Source organism: Lepisma saccharinum, chromosome 29, assembly GCF_977018435.1.
Source record: "Lepisma saccharinum chromosome 29, izLepSacc3.1, whole genome shotgun sequence".
Classification (NCBI taxonomy): domain Eukaryota; kingdom Metazoa; phylum Arthropoda; class Insecta; order Zygentoma; family Lepismatidae; genus Lepisma; species Lepisma saccharinum.
In genome coordinates, this window is record NC_139257.1 from 43,265,295 (window position 1) to 43,289,815 (window position 24,521).

Sequence of the window (24,521 nt, forward strand, 5' to 3'; positions counted from 1 at the left end):
GGGTCTCTGACTGGATCGCTTCAAAGGATGAGGACTTCTTTCGCCACGGAATCCGTAACTTGCCTGACAGATGGGCGAAAGTGGTGGCTCACGATGGACAATATTTTTCTTAAGGTATTTATGTATTTTGTGTTTGAACTACAGCTTCAATATGTGCGTAACAACCGCACGAATTAATTCCTAGACCAAATATTTAGTATTAAACTGCAGCCTAAAATTTGCAAAAACTATTTTATTTACTACAAAAGTTAGTATTTACTTCCAAAATACATAAATTGCATGGCAGGAATGCAAAATTATATTTTTATAAGTCTCCTGTGCACCCAAAACAACACATTGACCAGTGTTCACTGCACATGGCTTTGGAGCAACAGCAGCATAAGACTCTGGTCATCCTTCTCTTGCTTGAGGGTCAGAATGCACACATTTTCCTTCCTTCTTGTTGTTGAGCATCTGCATTGGTTTTTCACATTTCCACATTCAGGATGATAGCAAAACCTTACAAAGTTGTTGTGGAAGTTTTAGTGTATGTAGACACTAACGTTTCGTCCCCCAGACAGCGCAAAAATTAAAAACCCTTAAAAACATACTGAAGGAATGCTTGTAAAAGGACACCGATTTTAGTGGAAGGGGGCTAAACAAGAAAACTACCCCACATGTGTAGTCTATCGAACGACACGTTAGCTTTCAAGGGTTAATAAACCCCATAAGAAGATATCAAGTAGCATCAGGTCAGGTCTTGTGGTCAAAATTAATTGGTCAATGGAATAACTTATAGTTTTCCCTCATGCTCACATTAGATTTGTAGCATTTGTGCAGTCTTGTTGAAAGTAACCTTCGTTAATTCATCATCTGTCAACTGACTCGCAAATTTACTGAAAAGGTAGAAGTATGGTAACAGTTTCATCAAAGAATATTCACCTATTGAACAAGGCATACATACCACACATTTATTTTCTATGAACATAAAGTGTCTGCATGAATTTCATGTGTGTTTTCTTTTGCCCGTACAGACATGTTTTGCAATTTTTTTAAAAATCTCAGATGAAACCAGGCCACACCATGTAATGTCCAAATCTCCAATGTTCTGCAGCCAAAAGTTCGAACCATAAATTTGTATCCCTTTCCTCAAATCCATTGGAAGCAATAAAGGAAACAAAGAAACACACGATATGGGTGCAGTTTCACATTTATGACAGTTCTTTGACACACGGAATAAAGAAAACAATTTCTTACAAAGGGTTTTCTAGGCAACGGCAGCAATCAATCGTTTATATCCTGCACCATGCTATCAGCCATCTTCCAGCCTGTTGCATGTTGAATCACTCAAAATCAAGCCAAATGCCTGCTTGGTGGTTGTTTATCAAGATCATGGCTACAATCCAATTCAAGTTCTTTGTTCATGGATGAGCTTCAATCACGTTGTTCTGGAACTTAACCTAAGTTATGAATTACATTTAATCTTCTATATCAGGTTGCAATACAGTATTGATTGATTTATTTATTTATTTAGCAAAAGATCCTTAACAGAACCAAAAGTTCCAATTACAAAGGATCATATTAAAAACACTTATAATAATGATTAAATATACATTTTAAAAATTACAAAACTACAGAATTACAATATTACAAAATACAAAGCAAAAGATAAAAAAAGATAAAAATGGCAGTAGATATGTTACACAAAGTAACAGAACAAAATACGAGGGTCACTATTTATATTTTGAGCCTAACAATGAAAAAACAGGAATTTGGCATTGAAAACTGCTTTATTGTTTTTCGAAGTATTCTCCTTTATGGTCAATACACTTTTGCATTCGTTCGAACCATTTGTCATAGCAGTTTTTCCAATCTTCTTGAGACACCTCCATAATATGGTTTTTGAACGCATCAACAGCATCTTCCGCCGACGAAAATCGTTGTCCACGCAATTTATTCTTGACATTCGGGAACAAGAAGAAGTCATTGGGTGCCAAATCAGGACTGTACGATGGATGACCCATCAATTCGATTTTTTGACTGTTCATAAAGTCGGTTGTTGTTGTTGTTGTTGATTTGTTGTTTTAAGTCCACTTTATGCACAGTAAGGCTAATTTGGACTGGACCTACAGTTTAAAGTGGGATCCGAACCTCTTGTGCCTCCACCGGGTATCGAACCTGGGACCCCTTATAAAGTCGGTTGTTAGACGAGATGTGTGGCAGCTGGCATTGTCTTGCTGAAGAATGATCCGAAGGCATTTGTTTGTTTTCCGTATTTGACTGAAGACCTCTGGCAAACAAATTGTTGTGTACCATTCAGAGTTGACCGTTCTACATTCCTCTAAAGGCACAGTTGCCACATGACCAGTTTTCCCGAAAAAACAGGCGACCATTTGTTTCGATGTGCTCCGAGCGCGAACAACTTTTGTTGGATTGGGTTCATCTTGAAACACCCATACAGTCGACTGCTGTTTACGTTCCGGCTCATATGCATATATCCATGATTCGTCACCTGTTACAATCTTATATACATCTTTTGAAGCACCACGATTGTATTTATTGAGCATTTGTTTGCACCAATTGACGCGAGCGTCTTTTTGAGTTTTTGTCAAATTGTGTGGGATCCAACGAGAACATACCTTTCTCACAGTGAAATGATCATGTAATATTTTATATATGCTGGAGGAACTAATGCCTATGGTTGCCTCAATCTCACAGTATGTCACATGACGATCTTACAGTATTAGGTTTTGCACAGCATCAATGATTTCTTGAACAACAACTGATTTTGGACGACCTTCGAGAATCTCGTTGGTGAGCGAATGGCGGCCACGATTACATTTGTTATATAAGCGTTTCATAGTGGCAAAGGATGGGGCTTCATCGCCAAATGTGGAAGTAAGTTGATCGATGCACTCTTGTCTTGATAATCCATGTCGAAAATCGTAAAAAATCATCGCACGAAAATGTTCACGAGTTAATTCCATTTTATTGTTGTCGCACAATCTCCAAGGTAACATAAACAACACAAATGAAGCTATTGTCAAAACATTTGAAGTACGTTATGGTCAATAATGCCAGACGATTCCGTGCAAACGTCAAATCGTGCCTAACTTCAATGAGTGTTGCCAAGGCTCAAAATATAATTAGTGACCCTCATACAAGCACAATATAGTACAATCACAACAGAGTACTGCTAGATACAAACATATTATACATCGCACAATAGTTGATGAACACTAAGATTAATTACACAATTTGTACAAATATAAAATCCATATGAGAGTAAATAAGGCATGACTTTAAATACATAGTATCGATAAAAATAATATAATGCAAACACAGCTTCAATCAAATTTACTGCCCGAACCTGTGGCCGAGTTGTTAGCACATCGCGCTGCGATGCCAAGGGTCCCAGGTTCGAATCCCGGTCGGGCTTGGTTGTTTGTGAATGTCCATTCATCAATTTCATCATTTCATCACTCATCCCCATCTTCGCAAATTAACCAAGAGGCACAAAACGTGAAGTAAAATAAACTAAATCAATCAATCAATCAAATTTACTGTGAATTTAAATGATTAGGCAATGGCAATATATGTCTTTTTATTATTGAGCTATATGTTATAAAAGGAAGCGCGAAGTATAATATCAGATTAATTATTTAACTACAGACTACTACTATTGAACATAGATAAAAATTGTAAAAACAAACATTGCGAAAAAGAGAAATAAATAAAAATGTACTGAAATAAAAGTCACAAAATAGCATAGAGGTTGAGTAATTATGCTTGAAATCGGTCTGTTCTGCTACAAAGAATTTCTTCACTTCCATTTACATATGTGTTTCTGTGTGGGAGATTAAATTAGATGTATGTGGGATCAACTTGTCAGTCAAGAAAGATGGTTCTGCTTTGAAAGATGCAGGATTGGTCTAGGTAATTTTCATAGGCAAGCACACAAAAAATGTAAGTTATTGAGAAATCTTTAGGTTTCCTAGTAAGGGAAACCCTGTATCATCCCACGAAATATGCCAGTTGCAACAATGCTTGCATGTGATTCAATGCTTTTGATAAACAACCTTCATTTTTATGTTTTACTTCTGAAGGTGTGACATGACTGACAGGTATTATAAGTATCGTTAAGTAAAAGTATCATGAAATGTCCAAGATGTAAAAAAAAAAAAAATTAATAAGATTAATAACATGTTTGAAATCAACAAAGAGCATTGTTAAATTACATGTGAATTATCTTGTCCAAATATTGAAAGTTAATATATTCCTGAAAAATAAAGTTCATTTCTGTTTGTCAGAAAAACCACAGTGACAGTGTTTAAAGTCTTTTATTCCATTAAAATAAGTAACTCTTAACTTGATGTAGTTTCTTTATACTTATAGTTGCAGGAATTATGTTTTAAAAATCATCATCCTTTGCCGTTTTCTGCCTCTGGCTGGGTCAGCATAGAATTCAAGCCTCTCCATTTTTTCCTGGTCTTCCACCACTCCCCTGTTTCCACGGTGTTCCAATCTTGTCCTCTTCTCCTAACACTCTCCACTATCTGCTCTTTCCACCAACATCTTACACGTAGTCTCACCCTTGGCCTTATTCCCACTCCTTGTGCATTGTAAGCTCTTACTCGTAGTCTTTCTGCATCCATCCTCTTCATGTGTCCGAACCATCTCATCTGTGCCTGATCTATCCTGTCCTGAAGCTTCACCACACCCACTGTCTGTCGGATCTCCTCATTCCTTATTCTATCCCTTCTTGTCTTCCCCAATATACTCCTTAAAAATTTCATCTCCACTGCCTGCATCTTTCTTTAGTCTCTCTCTGCCATTGTCCCAGTCTTTGCTCAATGCATAATTTTTGGCACATAGTATGTGTTATATATTACCTTCTTGCATTTCATAGGTACTAGGTCATTCAAATATGACCAAGACTGATTTTTTTTACCAAATCCTGTAATGTCAAATACTTATTTGCACATGTCACCCTTCAAAGTACACCCCTCCAGAGTCCATACATTTTTTCCAACGTTCTGCAAGCATCTTATGGACCTTTTCATAAGTTTTCGGTTGGCTGCGTATCACTCCCGAACACTGCCGATGACTGCCTCGTTATCTGCAAACCGCATGCCTTCCAAACAGGTAGAAATCACTTGGGGCCAAATCGGGACTGTATGGCAGGTGTGGCAGAAGGTCCCATTTCAATTTGCTGATGGTTTCCATAGTTGTTTTGGCTGTATGAGGTTGTGCATTGTCTTGAAGGAAGGCTACCTGTTTTCCACCTCTCTTCCACTTGGATCGAATCTTTTCCTTCTCTTCTGTTGTCAGGAGTTCTGAGTAATAAGCTGCAGTGACTGTTCTGGCATCTGTAAGAAAGTCTACATGGATAACCCCCTGCCAGTTCCAAAAAAACGTTTCCATCAGTTTTTCTACCGAACGAGTCCTCTGTGCTTCTTGGGTCTGGGAGAACCGGTATGCCGCCACTCACGTGATGACTGCTGGGACTCAATTCTCCACACACTCTCTTCCCTCTCTGAAGTACTTACACCATTCAAACACACAGGTTCGTGAGAGACACTCTTCCCAATACTGTTGTTTGAGTCTGGAAAATATCAGATGGCTGGACGTTTTCTCCGAAAAATTTGATCACAATGTGTTGTTCCATGATCCGTGGCACCTTCTGTTCGCTCCTCACTCTAGCAACACTCAGACACGACTGAGCAGGTTCTAACCTGCACAGGAGGGAGGGTGGGCGTTGTGGCCTTATTCTCCCAGGGACGCACAACTGCTGCGCATAGAAGGTTGTTTGAAAAAAAATCAGTCCCGGTCATACAGGGTGCGCATAAAGTCTTTCCCTGATTACAAACTTTTATTGCTAAAGAACTATGCTAGATACTGATATGCGGTTTGTTGTAATGGTAGCTTAACGCATAATGTTTTGTTATCAGAACACTTCAGTACACTTCAACATGTGCTACCTTTGTTGCCCTTAGAACGTCTAGGCGATACTCAATTTCTCTCCATGTCTTTGCCAACATCTCTTCCGTCACCGTCTCTATAGCATCCTGTATTCGTGTCTGAAGAGTTTGCATATCAGGAACTGGTGAACTAAACACTGTGTCCTTAACATAACTCCATAAAAGAAAGTCAAGAGGAGTAATGTCCAGCGAACGCGGTGGCCATGATATGGGACCATGTCTACCGATCCATCTGTCTAGAAAGGTGCCATGCAAGAACTGGTGAACAGTTAACTCCCAGTGTAGCGGTGCACCATCTTGTTGAAACACTACCCATGGTTGAAATTCCTGTAACTGAGGCGCAACATAAAGTTTCAACATGTCCAGGTAAAGTGTTGATGTAATGGTAGGCTCAGTAAAAAAGAACGGTCCAATAATTTTGTTGTGCATTAAGCCACACCAAACATTCACTTTCAGGCTGTCCCTTATGTGCTGTAACACGACATGTGTGTTCTCTGACCCCCATATCCGGACATTATGTCTTGGTTACTTTCCCGGATATGTGAAACGTTGCTTCATCTAAAAATTACGGTACCTGAAACACAAGAGAAGAAGAAATCAGACAAGAGAATAAGAATTAGACAAAACAAAGAAATGGAAAAAAAAAACTTGATGTATTGCACTACTTATTGCCATAGGTTCTATTTGCCTATCTACCGTGGAAGTTGAGATATAAATATTCATAATCAGGGAAAGACTTTATGCTCACCCTGTATTTGAATGACCTAGTACATCCCTGTTCCATATTAATCTTTGAACGCTTTGATAGAGTCCCCCACCCATTTGTCCTCTTCTGTTTACCTCCTCATCTATTCTTCCACTTCTCTCAATCATGCTTCCTAGATATTTGAAGCTCTCCATCTATATTCTTGGTTCATTCTTGTTTCCTGTTGTTATTAGCATATTAGCATCTCGCTCTTTTTTTAAAATAGAGGCATTATTTCATGAATTAAAATTATAAAATAAAAATATATAGACTAAAACTGATTTCATCCAGTATTTTGATTCATTTACTAATACCTAATACATAATGATTTTTTAATATTTTCTTCAACCACATATTTACATTGCAGAGAATTTTCTTCAATGAAGGAAGAATTTGGAAGCTTGGAAACTGAACTGAAAACTTTGAGAGAGACTTACAACTTAAAACAGGACACATGGATCAAGGAGAAGCTGGATCTGCAAGTAAGGAATATATTAAACTAGTAATTTTACATTACCCTTATAGTAGTGGAAAAACGAAGTAGTAATCGTTGTAGTAGAAGCAATGGTAGTATAGCTGTAGCAGTGGTGGTAGTATCAAAGCAGTAATATCAAAAATACTTAATCATTGTTATGCGATAAGAACAGTAAGAAATGTAGTAAATCTAGAAGCAGCAAAAACACTATACTATGGCATCATTCACTCTGTATTACGGTACGGCATCATTTTCTGGGGGAACATGAACAAAAGCATTACATTATTCAGACTACAAAAGAGAGCTGTTAGAATTCTGGCAAATGCTCCAACAGATGCACCATGCAAACCATTATTTCAAGAATTACAGATATTGCCAGTTCCATGCATATACCTATATGAAATCCTAACAAGCATGAAAATTTGTCAAAATACACACACAGCAAATAAGGACTACCACACCTACAACACCAGGGGAAAGAATGACTTACATATGGAATTACACAATACCACATTCTACCAAAAAGGGGTAACATATAATGGTATACGCTTATTTAACATGCTACCAAATGCATTCAAAAATATAAAGTCATTGCCAGTATACAAGTTACATCTAAAAAGATTCCTAAAGGAACATTGTTTTTACACAGTGCAAGAGTACATTGATACTGTAAGTGACAGGAATAGCAACAATAATATAACAAAGTAGGACTGCCCTATCATCATTATTTTTTTATTTTTCCTTTGCTGTTCGATTTAATTTATCTAGATGTAAGTATAGGTGACTATTTAATGCTCAATTTATGTTTGTGTGTATGTATATATATATACATGTGTGTGTACATAATGTCATAGCAAATTAAGCAAGCATTGAATATAAAAAAACATATTTTTAGGCAATATGTCTCAAGAAAATAACATTGAGCATGCATTTATTCTCTTTATACGATATCTTGTATTTCATGCTATCTATTGTATTTTATATTATATTATGCCTTTAATTTTATAAATGTATTCCAAATGTACATGTACAATGTGACAATTCCAAACTTTTGTAAAGTTGAATGGATGCTAATAAATCAATCAATCAATCAATCAATCAATCAATCAACTAGCTCATAACGTTTGAAGATATGTGTTACAATTATTAATGATAAACTTTATTAACTTTATGAACAATGTTGAACATTTTATTAATGTTCCAATTTCCACTCTTTGGTTGGGTCAGCATTCAAGTCTAATTTCCCTTTGGCACTTTTCCTACTCCTTGTTCATTTTATGCCATCACTGGAACTTCCAGCCTCTTCTTAAGTCCAAACTTATTAACTGTGCCTAATCTTTTGTGTTCAGTAGTTCACTACCTCCACTACCTGTCAAGTATGCTCATTCCTTATTATGTTTCTGTATTACATCTCCCAAACATTTGAAACTCTTAACACATTCAATTCATCTTTCACTAAAGTGTAAATCACCAACCCTGAGACCTTCTGTAAACAAACCGTCTCACCGATTTGATGTATCACTGAACACGGAGACCTTCCCGCACGCATAGAACTCGCCATGTTGAGAGTGGCACTACTTCCTTGCTGTTCACTTATTTTTAGAAAATAACCAACGTTATAAAATATTATTATGTACACAAATCTCTAAGCTCATTGAAAGTTACAATGCATAGTCCTGCAAAATGTTCACACTTATCTTGCCTTGCCATGTCACCAAGTTATTTTACGAAGTGCACTATATTTGGCGGAACAAAAATCGTTATTAGGATGCTTGTCAAAGTTTCCAACCGCAATAAATTTACGAACTTTCTTTGTCTTGTTTTGATCATCTCATCAATATATTTATTGGACTTACAGCATTGCATGTGGCTGTTTATCCCCATTATATATTTTATTTACATAAGATACAATTTACTTAAAATCTACAAACAAATTTCAAATACACTCCTATCTATATCAAACCTTAGAAATATACATTACCATGTTATATCATTTTGTCTAAAAAAAATGCAAGTAAAATATATTCAATTCGCATGCAAGAAAGAAGCCAAATTTATGGGAAATGATTACTGGTGCAAAGAGTTAACCATAAAGATGAAGCAATAAGTACAAAAGAAAGAGAATTGGGTTTAAAGTGAGACATCATTTGCGGCATCGTATCCCATACTACAAATTGGCTGTTGTTTTACCTTACGTAATGAATCCTGTAACAACGATGGATTTTGGTGTGGATTATTTTACTTCTATGAGTTTGCAATGCTTTCTTCATGCACGTGGTTTTGTTTACAGAAGGTCTCAGGGTTGGTGGTTTGAACTTTAGCTTCATTCTGGGTGGAATTCTACCGTCACTTCTGTTATTATAAATTTAAGTTGTTTTTTTCTGCACTGACTTTCATATGAAATCTTTGGATTTCCTGGTTCCCATAATAGTTGATCACCAGCAAGCAATAATTGTTAATTGTAATGGGGGAAAGTTCACTGGTTTGCTTTAGTCCTCTGCTGTCTTAACACAATACTCACTGGTTTTGTGCTTCCCACTGTACATGCTAACTTTCCCTCTTCCTCTTTTAGTGCTTCCTCTATCCCCTTTCTTGCTGTCCATGCTGCAAAGCATTTTCAATACCTAAGAATGTCATAATTAGGGCCCGGGACTTTATGTTATAACATATTTTTCATTTGGCTTCGAATCTAATATTGGGGTGAGATCTTTACATATCTGATGAAAATCAGCCGAAATAGATGAACTTGACAAAGCATATTGTGACATATTTCACTAATTTCGCATTTTTACAACATATTTCTTCAATTTTGTTGTAATAAGACATATTTCTGTATAATTTCGTAATTCTCATGCACATAGTCGGTTATTTCATATTTTTTTCTTCGTAGCTTTAGCACAACGGATAGTTCATATTGTTGATGGCAGGATATGGAAATTACGGAGGACGAAACGTGCAGTCTTTTCTTAGTACAGAACAATAATACCCCACTTTTTTTATCCCCCCGACAATTGATAGCCATTCGAACATTATTGAGGAAAAATGTTCTCTTTTATTGTTGCATGGGAAGTAAAGAAGTTTCATTCTCATTTCTTTGCCTTTTTCGCTTTTCACAAAAATCAGTGAAAAGTAAAAATAACATTAGGTACATTACAGCCCCTACTCTACTCTATCAGGTATGGGAGAAATTTGAGAGTACTGTTGTGCATATTTTTGGCTTTACTGGGAATATTTCTGCATTTTTCTTACATATTTGTAATTTTTCATGACATATTTTCCAATTTATATGACAATTACATACATATTTTACAGTTTTATAGGACATAAAGTCCCGGGCCCTAGTCATAATAAATGACGGCCCCCATGGTGGAGTGGTTAGCACATCATGCTACAATGCCAGGGGTTCCAGGTTCGAATCCCAGCCTGGGCATGGGTGTTTGTGAGTGTCCGTTCAACAATTTCATCATGTCATTACTAGAGGCATGCATATTTGGTTTTTGACGAAAATACGAAATGTGAAATAACAGATTGTAATGTTAATTTTTCATGTTTCTGAAAGGTGTGAGGTGCATTTTCCTACCCTGTTTATTCACGAAATGAACTGCGAAATAGGCTCCTAAACACGAAATTTCGTGTTTCTTCACAGAAACGACACTTTCTGAAGTTTGAATTATCCTCTGACTTATGCAATTCACGGAAAACTGATTAATTCTGCTGTAAATATTTGAGAAGAAAAAATGGACCCCTTTAAACAGGAATAAACTTAATACTCTGGTAACTCCATAAATGTGCTATTAGAAGGGATATGTTTATTTTGTGAAATAAGTATAGCTTTTATATCAAATTTGAGATTATAGTCAGAATTTTAAAACCAAAATGTCATTTTATATACTACTTTTGATCCGATTTTTCACCACTATAAATTTTATTTTATTTACCGGTTTTGAACTCGAAATGGACTCGTTTTTGTATCGAAATTTTGCTTTTCTATTTACCAAAAACATGTGCCTCTAGTCATCACTATCCCCATCTTCACAAATTAGCCAAAAGTGGCACAAGAAGGGAAGTGAAATAAAACAAACCAATCAATCAATATGTCAAAATAAATCATTTCCATGCCCATAATATCTTTCTTGTAATTGTCTGATTGTGAAAAATAAGTTTACTGTTTATCTTCCTATTCTAAAGCTGCAATGTCCATCTCCCATATTTATCTCTAATCTTTTCATAATTTTCTCCTCCAAGATTTCCTTACACCTTTACCAATGTTTGATTTTGATTTGATTTGATTTGATTTAGTTTATTTTACTTCACGTTTTGTGCCTCTTGACTAATTTGCGAAGATGGGGATGATTGATGAAATGATGAAATTGATGAATGGACATTCACAAACAACCAAGCCCGACCAGGATTCGAACCCGGGACCCTTGGCATCGCAGCTCGATGTGCTAACCACTCGGCCACAGGGTCGGGCACCCTTTACCAATGTAATTCCTATATGATTACTAATTCATTCTTTCTTGCTTCTGTAGTCTTTCTGTTCAATTTCTTATTGTATTGCATTACAACTGCATAATACAGTGAAACCTCAATTTTACATTCCCAGATTTTACATTTTCCCACATTATACATTTCAATCTTGATGTTATGAAATTTTCCTCGATTTTAAATTTTCATATTTTAAGTTTAATCAACTTGGTCCCCTGAAAAATGTAAAATATTTATTTATGATTTCTACGAAATCTAGTTTAGTGGTTAGAACCAGAAGTTCTCAATACAAAAATAAGAAAAAAAATACACTATAATTAGAGGCACATATTTTTGGTAAATAAAAAAGCAAAATTTCGGTACAAAAACTGAGTCAATTTCGGGTGCAAAAGCAGTAAATAAAATAAAATATCAGTATTATAGCGGTGAAAAATTGGATGAAAAGTGGTATATGAAAATACATTTTGGTTTTAAAATTGTGAATATAATCCTAAATTTGATTTAAAAACTACACTTATTCCACAGAATTAACATTTCACTTCTGATAGCACATTTATGTAGTTATCAGAGTATTAGGTTTATTTCTGTGTAAAGGAGTCCATTTTCGCTTCTCCAATATTAACAGCAGAATTAATCAATTTTCCTGGAATTGCATAACTCTCAGGATAATTCAGACCTTCGAAGGTGTCGCGTTGGTGAATAAACCCTGAATTTCGTGTTTAAGAGTTCATTTCGCATTATTTCGTGACAAAACATGGTCACAAAATGCATCTCACACCTTTCAAAAACATGAAAAATTAACGCTACAATGTATTTTTACACATTTCGTTTTTTCGTCAAAATCTAAATATGCATGCCCCTAACTATAATGCATTGCAAGGATAAAATATTGTAGAAGCTATTGTGAATCTGCAACCTCCTGGATATGGTTCTGTAATTAAAATCACTCCCATAATTATCATCGTTGTCAACAACAAAAATATTTCAGACCTTGGCTTGTGAAAGTTTCATGTTCTGTCATTTTTGGCCATTTGGTCATTTTCCTTTTTAAAGTAAGTCTTGAAACTTTCCTGGTGACGAATGATGAATAGACGGAGGTTCCAGGTGAAGATGGAAGACCAATCAGGAACCGTGTCTGCTGCAGCAGTAGAGAAGCAGCAGACACAGCTCCTGATTGGTCTGCCATCTTTACTGGGAACCTCCATGACCAAACACACATACACCCGTTTGACACTTCTACCCCGAAGATGAGAGTGACGTTCACTCTCAAAAGTTTGGAATCTTTTCCACAACTCACTTGGCGATATCCCGAGATAATCCCAAGATAATATTTTCATCATTTTACTTTTTATTCTGGACCACATTGTCTTGCGATCTTTCCACTAAAGGTTCCAGGTTTGATTCTTGGGTGTTTCTTTCTGTCCCTTTATCAGTTACATGTAATTACCCCCATTGTCACCATTAGCCTAAAGAATAAATGTTGAAAATGGTGGAAACAAATGTTGCATAACTAAAAAACAAAAACTGAAATGCCTTTTCTAGTGTTAGATAGTTTGAGTACTGATTCTAGTTCATGCCAAAACACAACAAACATTACTATCTTGTATTATGTTCAATATATTTATTTTATATTTTCTAGGGATGGGCCGATATGAAATTTTGGCCAATACCGATAAAGTACCGATATAAAATTTACCGATACCGATACCCAATATTCTACCGATCCGATATAAAATTTGAAATGGTCCTTGAAGAACCTGATAAATGTGTGTTTCAAGCTGACTGCAGTGCAAAAGAAGTTGCATATTTAGACATTTACTTTTTTAGAAAGTAGGGTATGGCGATTATCCATAAAAATTACAAGAAAATGGCAGAATTTTGCACTAAATGATCAGATATTTATAGATATATCGGATTGGTAAGTTAACCGATACACCAATACACTGATATGCCTATATCGGCCTATACCGATAGAGTATTGATTAATGGGTCCCATCCCTAATATTTTCACAATATTTTATGTACGTTATTTTATATTTTTAGGAAAAGTTGAAAGAGTTGGAAGAGAGAGCTTCTCGCAATGGCAGTGGGGACACTTGGAATGTGGAGAAGCGTCGCCTGAGAGCCCTCGTTGACGAGAAGACCTCGGAGATAGATCAGCTGCGCAGGGAATCTGCGGTTATCAACGATCAGATGGATCACATGAAAAAGGAGGTAATGGTTCAACGAATATTTCCACTCATTTTTTACATCAAATTTAAAATTTGCACTTAAAAACTGCATTAAAAATGACCTTGCACTTGTTCATGGTTTTGTGTGTGTTTTATGGTGAAAACAAGACTTGCAAGGTTGTTGAGGTCAGCAGTACACTGGAAACAACACCAGTACGTTAATTTATCACTAAGTATTACAATAACCAATCTACCAAGTTGATAGATCATATTTTAAAGTCTGCTCTTGAAGCATTCAGTCTATGATAGTTACGATCTGTATGGACTTAAAAATACCTAAATATTTGAAGAACGAGCACGAGTGAGAGGGGTATGTTTTGTAATGAATAGAGCCCAGGACTTTATGTTATAACATATTTTTCATTTGGCCTCGGATCTAATATTGGGGTGAGATCTTTACATATCTGATGAAAATCAGCCGAAATAGACAAACTTGACAAAGCATATTTTGACATATTTCACCAATTTCGCGTTTTTACAACATATTTCTTCAATTTTGTTGTAATAAGACATATTTCTGTATAATTTCGTAATTCTCTCGCACATAATCCATTATTTCATAATTTTTTCTACGTAGCTTTAGCACAACGGATAGTTCATATTGTTGATGGCAGGATATGGAAATTACGGAGGACAAAACGTGCAGTCTTTTCTTAGTACAGAACAATAATACCCCACTTTTTTATCCCCCCGACAATTGATAGCCATGCAAACATTATTGAGGCAAAATGTTCTCTTTCATTGTAAAGAAGTTTTGTTCTCATTTCTTTGCCTTTTTCGCTTTTCACAAAAATCAGTCAAAAGTAAAAATAACATTCGGTACATTACAGCCCCTACTCTACTCTATCGGGTATGGGAGAAATGCGAGAGTACTGTTGTGCATATTTTTATCTTTACTGGGAATATTTCTGCATTTTTCTGACATTTGTAATTTTTCATGACATATTTTCCAATTTATATGACATAATTACATACATATTTTACAGTTTTATAGGACATAAAGTCCCGGGCCCTAGTAATGAAGATTAAGCTTGCATATACAGTGCGTTTTTCCGTCACTTGTGCTGCCTGCCAGTTGTCCGTTTGGTGGCCAGCCAGATGGCAACTCCCTTCAAATTGCATGTGATATCTTTGCTATGGAAGCAGCTAGCTTCAAAATGACTTCAAGTTCTTAGAATTACTGTTGCAATTAGAATCAAAATAAGCACGTACCTTGTCACACCTTGATAGAAATGTTGTCCTCATGTATCCACACATTTCTCGCATGTTATTAGGAAATTTCGCAGAGCTTTGGTAACAAGACATACTAAAAGGGCACTTTAGTTTCCTAACAGCTCGCGGTGTCAGAGCGGGAACTGAGACACATGGCTTTGCATGTAACTTGTAAATTTGTAAACCCCATTCCATTTCAGTAACTTCGCAATTTTTTTCAGTCGTATTTTTAAAGTGTTTACGTGTTACAAGTGTTATTTGTTGTTTGCTATAGTTTTAATAATGGTACATACGTACACATTACATCAAAATACAGTGTATGCAACAAATCCTCACACATTAGAAGAACTGAAGGAGAATATCAGTAGAGAAACAGAAGTAATTTCAGAAGCTGAACTGTTGGTGTAAACGGAAATTTCCTGAAAAGATGCTAGAAATGTGTGGATGCATGAGGTATTTGCTCATGTTCACTGTAATTCTGAGAACTTGAAGTCATTTCGAAGCTTACGGTTTCATTGTGGAGATATCACATGTGATTTGACGGGAGTTGCTGTCTGGCTGGCTGCCAATTGGGCCGCTGACATGTGGCACAAGAGACGGAAAAACTTACTGTAGAACAAGTTAGGTAAACCGAAGCACAAAATCTGGTATTAGATTCACATTACTTCATGTTGCTACTACCAAAATTGGTTTTATGGGAGAATTAATTTAAAATGTGTGAGTATAGAAAATTACAGAAACGTAAAAAATTGGATATTGAAGTATATCTTCACGTTGTCATTTTATTTAAGAGGGTTCATTTATTTTCTGGCAATTTGTTTGTCTTTCTTTTCTATATATATGCATATTCATTATAAATTCTCATCAAACATTTTTCGTACAAATACAGCTTGGTCCAAAAAAATATCCCCACCAAAAGGTTTCATTGAAAGCACATGAGAATGAAAACTAACGTAATTCTATTGAAAACACGATAGTATTTTTCTACATCATCAATTTTCTTCTTCTACTATCCTCTATATTTTTACATTTTTGTGAAATTTGTCACAACATTGTGTGTTCTATAAGAGCCTCTGACCACAAGACAGGAGCCCAGGTTCGACTCTCAGGGTCGTTAATCTTAGGTGGGAATTTTCCCATCTATATCCTTACATAAGTCGATCTGGGACACACTCTTAGTCTTTCATAAATGGGGGAAACCGCTAAGGGTAAAAGTCGCTCAACAGTGGTGCTATTATAGTCATAACATCTCCTACGTGCCTCATGGCACAGGGTAATGTGCAACCAGGGGGCGCGAAGAGGTGCATGGGCTTAATTTTCTTCCGTGCCACCGTAAACACCTCCTATCTGATATGTTATAAAACTTAGTGTATAATAAGATGTTTCAATCCAATAATAAAATAACAATACAATACTGTCCCCTTGTTTTCAATAGAATTAGGTTAGTTTTAATTCTCATGTGCTCATCCCCCTTTGGGAGGGGATATTTCTTTGGACGAAACTGTATGTGTGTCATTCCACATCAACGCAAACAACTAAGATGTTGTCACTCATCATCTCAGATTTCGATGAAATTTGGTATACACCCTTCCCTTATGGTTGAAAGAAATCCTCTAAAAAATGTTCTCTCTATCTCAAACGGTTTTCGTTTTATAGCACTTTCAAATGTCATTAAATCGGTGTTGTCTGTCACTCTTGAGACCCTTGACACAAGATACCCTTGCTGACATTTTATTTCTTTTCTCTTTAACCAATCATCAGATCTCTCTGAAATTTTACACAAAGTTCAATGAAATAATGAGGATTTCAGTAAAAAAAATACATCAGCACTAAATTTTTTTTAAAAAAAAAGACTAATAATAGACTTGTAGTCTAATTTTTGTGGTTGGAAACTTGTTGCAAAAACCTGAATTTTCAGCAGCATGTGGGCTTGATGGAACCAAAAGTTTTTGATGTAGAAAATCCCAAAGAATGAAATTTATGTTTTTTTTACCCCTCCTAACAAAAAATTTACTTTTTTTGGACATTGCGTAAAATTTCAGGGTCAATCCATACCAAATGGTCAAGCACTGGTCGCTCAACCATTTTTTAAAAAAAATCATTTCTTTGTTGTTGCAACCCCTGTACAAGGGTAGTTCAAAACAAGCAGTATTTTTTAAAACTAGACTTCATTTTAAAATGGTGGCCATTTTTGTTTCATGACTTGCGATATATGTTTCCTCCAAAAAATATTATAGCTCTGATATTTCATTGCTTGTTTACTAAAAAAATTATCCTATACATTGATTTCCCTTCAAAATTGAATATCAGTCAGTTTTGACCCTAAATTTCAGCCATTTGCATTAGATAAGGTGAAAAAAGGTATGGAACATAAAATGTAGCCTGAAATGTACTGAAAACAACGTTTTTTACCTCAGATTTCTAAATTTTTCTTAGCTGAGTTATCCTAATTATCGCAACTGTCTTCAAAGGCCAAAAATTTCGCAAGTCATGAAACAAAAATTTCTGCCATTTTCAAACGAAGTCTAGTTTTAAAAAAATAATGCCAGTTTTGAACTACTCTTGTACAGGAGTTACAACGACAAACATAAACATTTTTAAAAATGGTCGAGCAACCAGTGTTGGACCATTTGGTATGGATTGACCCTGAAATTTTACGTAATGTCCAAAAAACGTAAAATTTTTGTTTGGAGGGGTAAAAAAAACATAAATTTCATTCTTTGTGTGATTTTCAACATCAACAACTTTTGGTTTCATCAAGCCCACATGCTGCTGAAAATTCAGGTTTTCGCAACCGAGTTTCCAACAACAAAATTTAGAGTACAAGTCCATTATTAGTCTTTTGTAAAAACATTTTAGTGCTGATGTATTTTTTACTGAAATCCTCATTATTTCATTAAACGTTGTGTAAAATTTCAAAGAGATCTGATCATTGGTTAAGGAGAAAAGAAATAAAATGTAAGCAAGGGTATCTTTTGTAGATTTTCAGTGAAAAATGCAGGCTCGAACAGGACTCGAACCCGGGTCTCTGGCAATCCGTGCCATTGCTCTACCACTGAGCTACCGAGCCAGCCTGGCTTACTCTGCATTTTCGCTGGCGCTGTTTTACCTGTGTGAAATCGTCTCTGCAAGTGCTACTGCAACGGGATCTGTTGCCTTTGAAACACTATAGACGTCGATTAGCCTGGTTCCTCCCAGCGTAGAGATGTCATTCCATTAAATTAGGCACACTTTCCATTAAATTAGGCATGCCTAATTTAATGGAAGGGTATCTTTTGTTGAGTGTCTCAACACCAATACAATGGCATTTCAAAGTGGTGTAAAATAAAACCATTTGAGATAGTGAAATTTTTTTAGGGGATTTCTTTTAACCATAGGGGAAGGATGTATATCAAATTTCATCGAAATCTGAGTTGGTGGGTGACATGACCTCGTTGAAATGGTGTGGAATGACCCATGTAAGAATACAATGTAGAAATGAAGTTTTCTCATGATATCAGCCAGGTGATGCGATATTTGACACATATTATTTACCTATTTCCATTATGAATGGATTTAAAACATATTTCATGGTATAGTGGACATGTCCATTCTAACTTTCCATGAATTTAAGATTTGATTCTAATTTTTGACTGTAATTTTGAAAGCTATATTCAAATTATTTGAGTCAGTTTAAAGTTTAATGAAAAGTTTTCTGATATTTACATAACACTCATGCTCCATCTGTGAATAATAAAATTAAAGCTTTATAATTTCTATAAATACAGCAAATGTAAAAGAAGTGAACAAAGAAAGTACATGTTTTATTATTACTATTACTATATCAAAGACATTTCAGGGGGTTGAAACCTCAAATCCTATCTTAGCACACCCTTGGCCAGTCTGGTATAAAATTTCAAATGTTCCATGAAGAACTTGGATGATTCACCAACATTAATGGTTAAAGTATATAAACAGGTGACTGCAGTGAAACAGAAGCTGCATATTTACACGATATTTCACAAACCTGCGGCATGTAAATTACATATTTATATACATTAAAATCTCAACAAAATGACTTAATTCTGCACTAAAATAAGGCAGTTTATAAATATACGCTGGTATGTCTATATTGGCCAATATTGATAAAGTACAAATAATCATCCCAAATATAAAACTTAGAAGGAAAGCTTAGTATTAATTAATTGTTGATTGAGATTTTTTTTCTAATTCTAAACCTTATGTAGCAATGTTAGGTATGTAAGGGGTTAATGTTGCCACAACTTTTTTTGCAACATTACCTTGCTGCCTGTGTAATTTACGAATATAACAATGCATATTTAAAATATGGTTATTTCACATGGTAAGCTATTAGCAATCTTGCCAAGCCATTTTTGTATATACTACATATGTGTCACAGTTTCTCTTTACATATTATAGAAACTTTTCCTGCTCCACCAAAATAGGAAATTGTTAGTCTGGAGATTTTCATGAATTAACAAATCTCTAACTACACCTGGTAATCAGTTTCTTTTTGCAGCACTTAGCTCCTGATTATATAGTCTTGGATAAAAATATTTATCATGGGAGTTTCACTTGTATTCAACATATTTCATTTTCTGATCTTCCTTACAACTTCAATATTCACACATCTTTCGAAGGATAAAAAAACACATTTTTTCACTAATTACAATTGAAGTTATCCTTATTTGTGTTACTAAAAGTTATGTTTGTTTTGCATTTGAGTCACACTGCCATCTAGTGTACGCTGTAGGAAATATAAGGTTTGGTGGTCAGTGCACATACAAATTCAGATTAAACAAAACACTCCGATCTGACGCTTGTAGCACTCATGGTGGTGACCATCCAAACTAAAGCCTATTCAGTGGAATGTTTTTTTTTTTTTTTGTAATGTTGATGCAACGTTATCACAACGTTGTTCCCCTACATACAACATTCAACATAAATACAACATACATACAACGTTGTGGCAACGTTAGTGTGTTGACTGGGCTGCAGATTCTCAAAGTCAGGTTGATTCCAAGAAAGTATTTTTCATCATGTTTGTGAAACAATATTTACAGACTTTTTTTTTTCAAATCTAATCTGTTGTCAATTTCTTTCTGTGTTTAGAATGAAGAACTGAGAAGAAATCTAGAAGACTTTGAAAGAGTAGCCAAGATCCACCGTAGTATGAATGCAGACACAACAGCTACTGAGAAACAGTTGAAGGAATTGAAAACAAGGTTCGTAGCATGACTTTACAACAGAAAAGAGAGTAATTTAATTTCCTCGGAAGTGGGAGATTTAAACCTTGGTACATGACTGACACACTTATACAGCTTGTGCAGGGCCTGGAGATGAACAACTTTTCTCAATAACATTCTGCTTGTTGAGGCTTTATTTTGATTCGACTAGCGCTCAAAAAATTATACTTTCTAATCTATATGTATGCTGCCATACAGCAGAGATTCAAGGTTGCCACTGTCATTTATTTTTGTGTCGGAAAAAAATACTCAAGAAATGGAAATATTGTCATTTCACTAGGGTGATGTCATGTCACCAGGGTGATGTCATGTCACCAGGGTGATGTCATGTCACCAGGGTGATGTCATGTCACCAGGGTGATGTCATGTCACCAGGGTGAAGTCACAGGGTTTAACCTCCTATGTTGCATGCCCTATTTTATATTATTCCATTGAAAAAGGCCCCACTGACAATTCTGTCTACTGTTGTTAGTAGATCAATAGCTGTTTTGAAACACTTAGTGTTTGCAGTAGATGAACTGTACTGCTAATGTTTTCTATGGTTTTTGATAGTCCCACTGTGTAGCTGAACTGTACTCAATGTTTACAGTAACATAATTGTACAACTAACATATTTTATTGTGTTCAGTATATTGCTATGTGAAAACAAACGATTATCAGTACTGAATACTTTGTTATCTATACAACTGAAAATGCCAATGTAAAAATGGTATAAACAACTAAAATAAATGTATGGTATAGCATATGCAATTTGCTACTTGGGAATATTTTCACACAAGTAAATCAAATATAGTGAATTCATCTGTCTGAGCACAAAGTCGATTTAGAAGAAACTTTGGCAAAGCTTTTCTGAAGCATTTTCTTCTAACAAGAAACATCAGAATTATCTATTAATTCGTATTTTCAATAAATTAAAAATACAAAACTATGTTACTTACGTGAAATGAGTATCTATTTGTGCAACAACGTTTCGGAAACAACTGTTTCCTTCTTCAGGTTCTTTTCTCGGCTATCTGAAATATACCATAGAATCACCAAATCGTGTCATTCGTCAGGAAAAAGGAAACAATACAAATTTGGAAAATACTTCTAAAACCATTGTTACCCCCATGTTCTGTATCATTTGTTAAAACTATCACTATAAAACCTTTGCACTAAAAGTACAACTAAAACATTAAAAAAGAAGGGACGCCTGTTACACTGTTCTCATGCGCCCTACCAGTTTCTTCCTTGTCTTTCACGTAAGTAACATAATTTTGTATTTTTAATTTATTGAAAGTACGAATTAATATATACATAAAGTGAGTAAGTCACACATATCATGGATTATGATTAGAATGATCCCCAAATGGTAGTTTAGAATAACATATTTTTATTTGATATACAGGATGAGCCAGGAAGAGAGGAATCACAAGGCTGAGATTGCGCAGGTGAAGATGAGGTATGACAGTAGAGTGGCTCTGATTGGAGAGGAGTTGCAATCCTTGCAATCTCAGGTGGCAAAATTCAAGAGGGAGAGAGACACGTTCAGGCACATGCTGGAAGGAGCGCAAAAGACCATTGGAGACCTCAAAGCTGGAAAAATAAAGGAAAATAGATTATCAAACTCCAATATAGACGAGGTAAGAAATTATGACAAAATCTAGAATGTAATTTAATATTTTATTAATGATATTTGTTTGCATAAAATTTGGCAAATTTCAGTTAATTTAAATTTCAACCACAACAATTTTTTTATATACGGGGGTGGAGAATTAAGTGTGATATCATTGAATAGCTTTCTTTCACTTATTCAACACGTATTTTTTCGTTTTCCGATTCGATGTGTATTTCTCACGATATGTGACCGTTCCAGGACTTTTGGACCACCCGGTATATGTAAATTTTTACCATTCCTTGGTGTAATACATCAATGAATTTCAACTTCACAATTGTGTCATTTGGTCTTTTCTGTAATGACATGGGCAATGTAATAAAATGTTGATATTTTGCACTACATGTTATCAACAATAAAAAACTGAGACAAAGATACAATCCATACCTTGTTTTGATTTTTTTCTAAATTTTCATATCGACTTCTGTCATCCAAGGTATTAAAGGACTTGTAAAGACATGGTTTAAATGCTTTAAAATATGTAAAAAGGCATAAAAAAGTTGAACCTTGTACTTATCATCCATGTCTAAAGGATTGAGGTTGACCTAAAAATTAGGAATTCCAACAAACCTGTTGTGACTTTCTAAATAAGTATAATTAGAATTTATTTCAATATTGTAATAATACAAGGGTTGTTCAATATGTTTTGCCTCCTGGCCTATAACTTTTTTATTGAGTGAGGGAAATTTATGATTTTACATTTAAATAAAAATTTGGAATGTCTGTTCTCAGAGGATGTTTTCTGTTTGAGGTATTGCCACTGACATCGGAGCAGTAGCTTGAAAGATATCTGACTACGTAGATGTACAGTTCAAGCAGCATGTTGTGATTGAATTTCTGGCTGTGGAAGATGTTTCACCTATCGAAATCCACCGTCGGATGCATGCCGTATATTGGGAAACATGCATTGACATTAGCACGGTCAGGGGATGAGTGAGAACTGTTCACACAGACAACCCTGCCATGGCCACTTTAAGGAGAAGTACCGCAGTGGATGCCCCCTCTGCATTCACTCGAGAGATGTGTGATTCGTGAGAGAGATCGTAGACATTCTGAATTATTTTCCTGTAGTTTACGGTTATTACAAGCATAAGAAAACAGTTTTTTCTTTGTGACGTTTCAGGAGAACACACGCTCCTTTCATCAGACATTTATTTTCATTTTGACTAAAGATACAGATACTAAAGAACTGTATCTTTAGTCAAAATGAAAATAAATGTCTGATGAAAGGAGCGTGTGTTCTCCTGAAACGTCACAAAGAAAAAACTGTTTTCTTATGCTTGTAATAACCGTAAACTACAGGAAAATAATTCTATCATGCAAGCAATGCGTACATACAAGAAAAACTATAGTAGACATTCTGGGCACGTGCTTGAAAAAGTGAATCAATTCATCAATGACAAACTTGGGTTCAGAAAAAGTGTGTTCAAGGTGGGTCCCTCTTCAGCTGACAAATGTTAGCCAACCTCATTTTCTGTGACTGCATGCATAAACTAGTGCACCGATGTCGGAAGGATATTGACGCTGGTGGGGACTACATCAAAAAGTGTTGTTACCCTTTAAAAGAGCATGTTACAAACTTTCATTTGAATGTAAAATCATAAACTTCCCTCACTCAATTAAAAAGTTATAGCCCAGGGGGAAGGGGGGGGGGACCTACGTATATGCTAAATTGAAGTTGTCATGTGTGTGCAATATAAATCTGAAAATTGTGTGTTTAACCAGGCTGAAGAGACACGTGACAAAATTGCAACTCTGGATCAACAGATCACTTGCTTGGAAGATGAGCTGTCAGAGGCACGATTGGATTGTTCAAAGGTGAAAACCGAACTCATCTCTGAGAGATCTTCGTGGGAGATCAAACTTTCAGAGATGCAATCAAGAATAAATGAGGTACGTTTGTAATTTCTAGTCAAATATAAAGAATATTATGAATTTTTTAACTTGTGGCAATAATTGGATTGTACTGTGTCACACATATATTTCAGTATTTCTTGAATTTTGACCTCTTAATGCCATTTGTCTATCTGTTCATTGTGTTGAGAATGAATGATTAGTAGACATTATAGACAAACATTGTCACAAAGAACACCGTACTATGGGCAAGACTATGAACACCAGAAATTGAACACTTAATACGCTTGACCACAAAGGAAACCAAGATTTTAGAGCAACTAAAAGGCTAAATTCCTTTGTGCAAAGAAATTAAACCAGATCAACACTAACTCTACTATTAAATTCAAATTTTAATTATATTCTTTTGTTCTCATAAAAATGAACTAGGGCATTTTTAAAAGAAATTATACTCATAGTTAAGTATTAATTACCAATAGTCACCACGAAGATAGTTCTTTGCCCCTTAATTTTTTCAAACAATGTATCAGATTAGAACAATTATTTTCAAACTATGTAGTGCGAAGATGTAAGGTAAACTGGGGTATTAAGGACCACCAAATTGCTATTTCATTGAAGAAATTCATCAAGAGCTGTTCAAGAAAACACAAACAGGA

At 35.4% G+C, this 24,521-nt stretch overlaps 1 protein-coding gene across 5 annotated transcripts in view; it reads left to right on the top strand.

Annotated features, from left to right (window-relative positions):
* The window catches only part of LOC145981333 (uncharacterized), a 292,919-nt gene that overhangs the window by 221,054 nt on the left and 47,344 nt on the right, over nucleotides 1–24,521 (top strand). For all 5 annotated transcript variants that reach the window (XM_083114544.1, XM_083114543.1, XM_083114546.1 and 2 more), the window contains 5 exons: nucleotides 7,073–7,187; nucleotides 13,712–13,882; nucleotides 20,224–20,336; nucleotides 21,745–21,979; nucleotides 23,737–23,904. In XM_083114544.1, coding sequence (XP_082970670.1) covers nucleotides 7,073–7,187; nucleotides 13,712–13,882; nucleotides 20,224–20,336; nucleotides 21,745–21,979; nucleotides 23,737–23,904 — 802 coding nt within the window. The remainder of the gene's footprint in view (nucleotides 1–7,072; nucleotides 7,188–13,711; nucleotides 13,883–20,223; nucleotides 20,337–21,744; nucleotides 21,980–23,736; nucleotides 23,905–24,521) is intronic.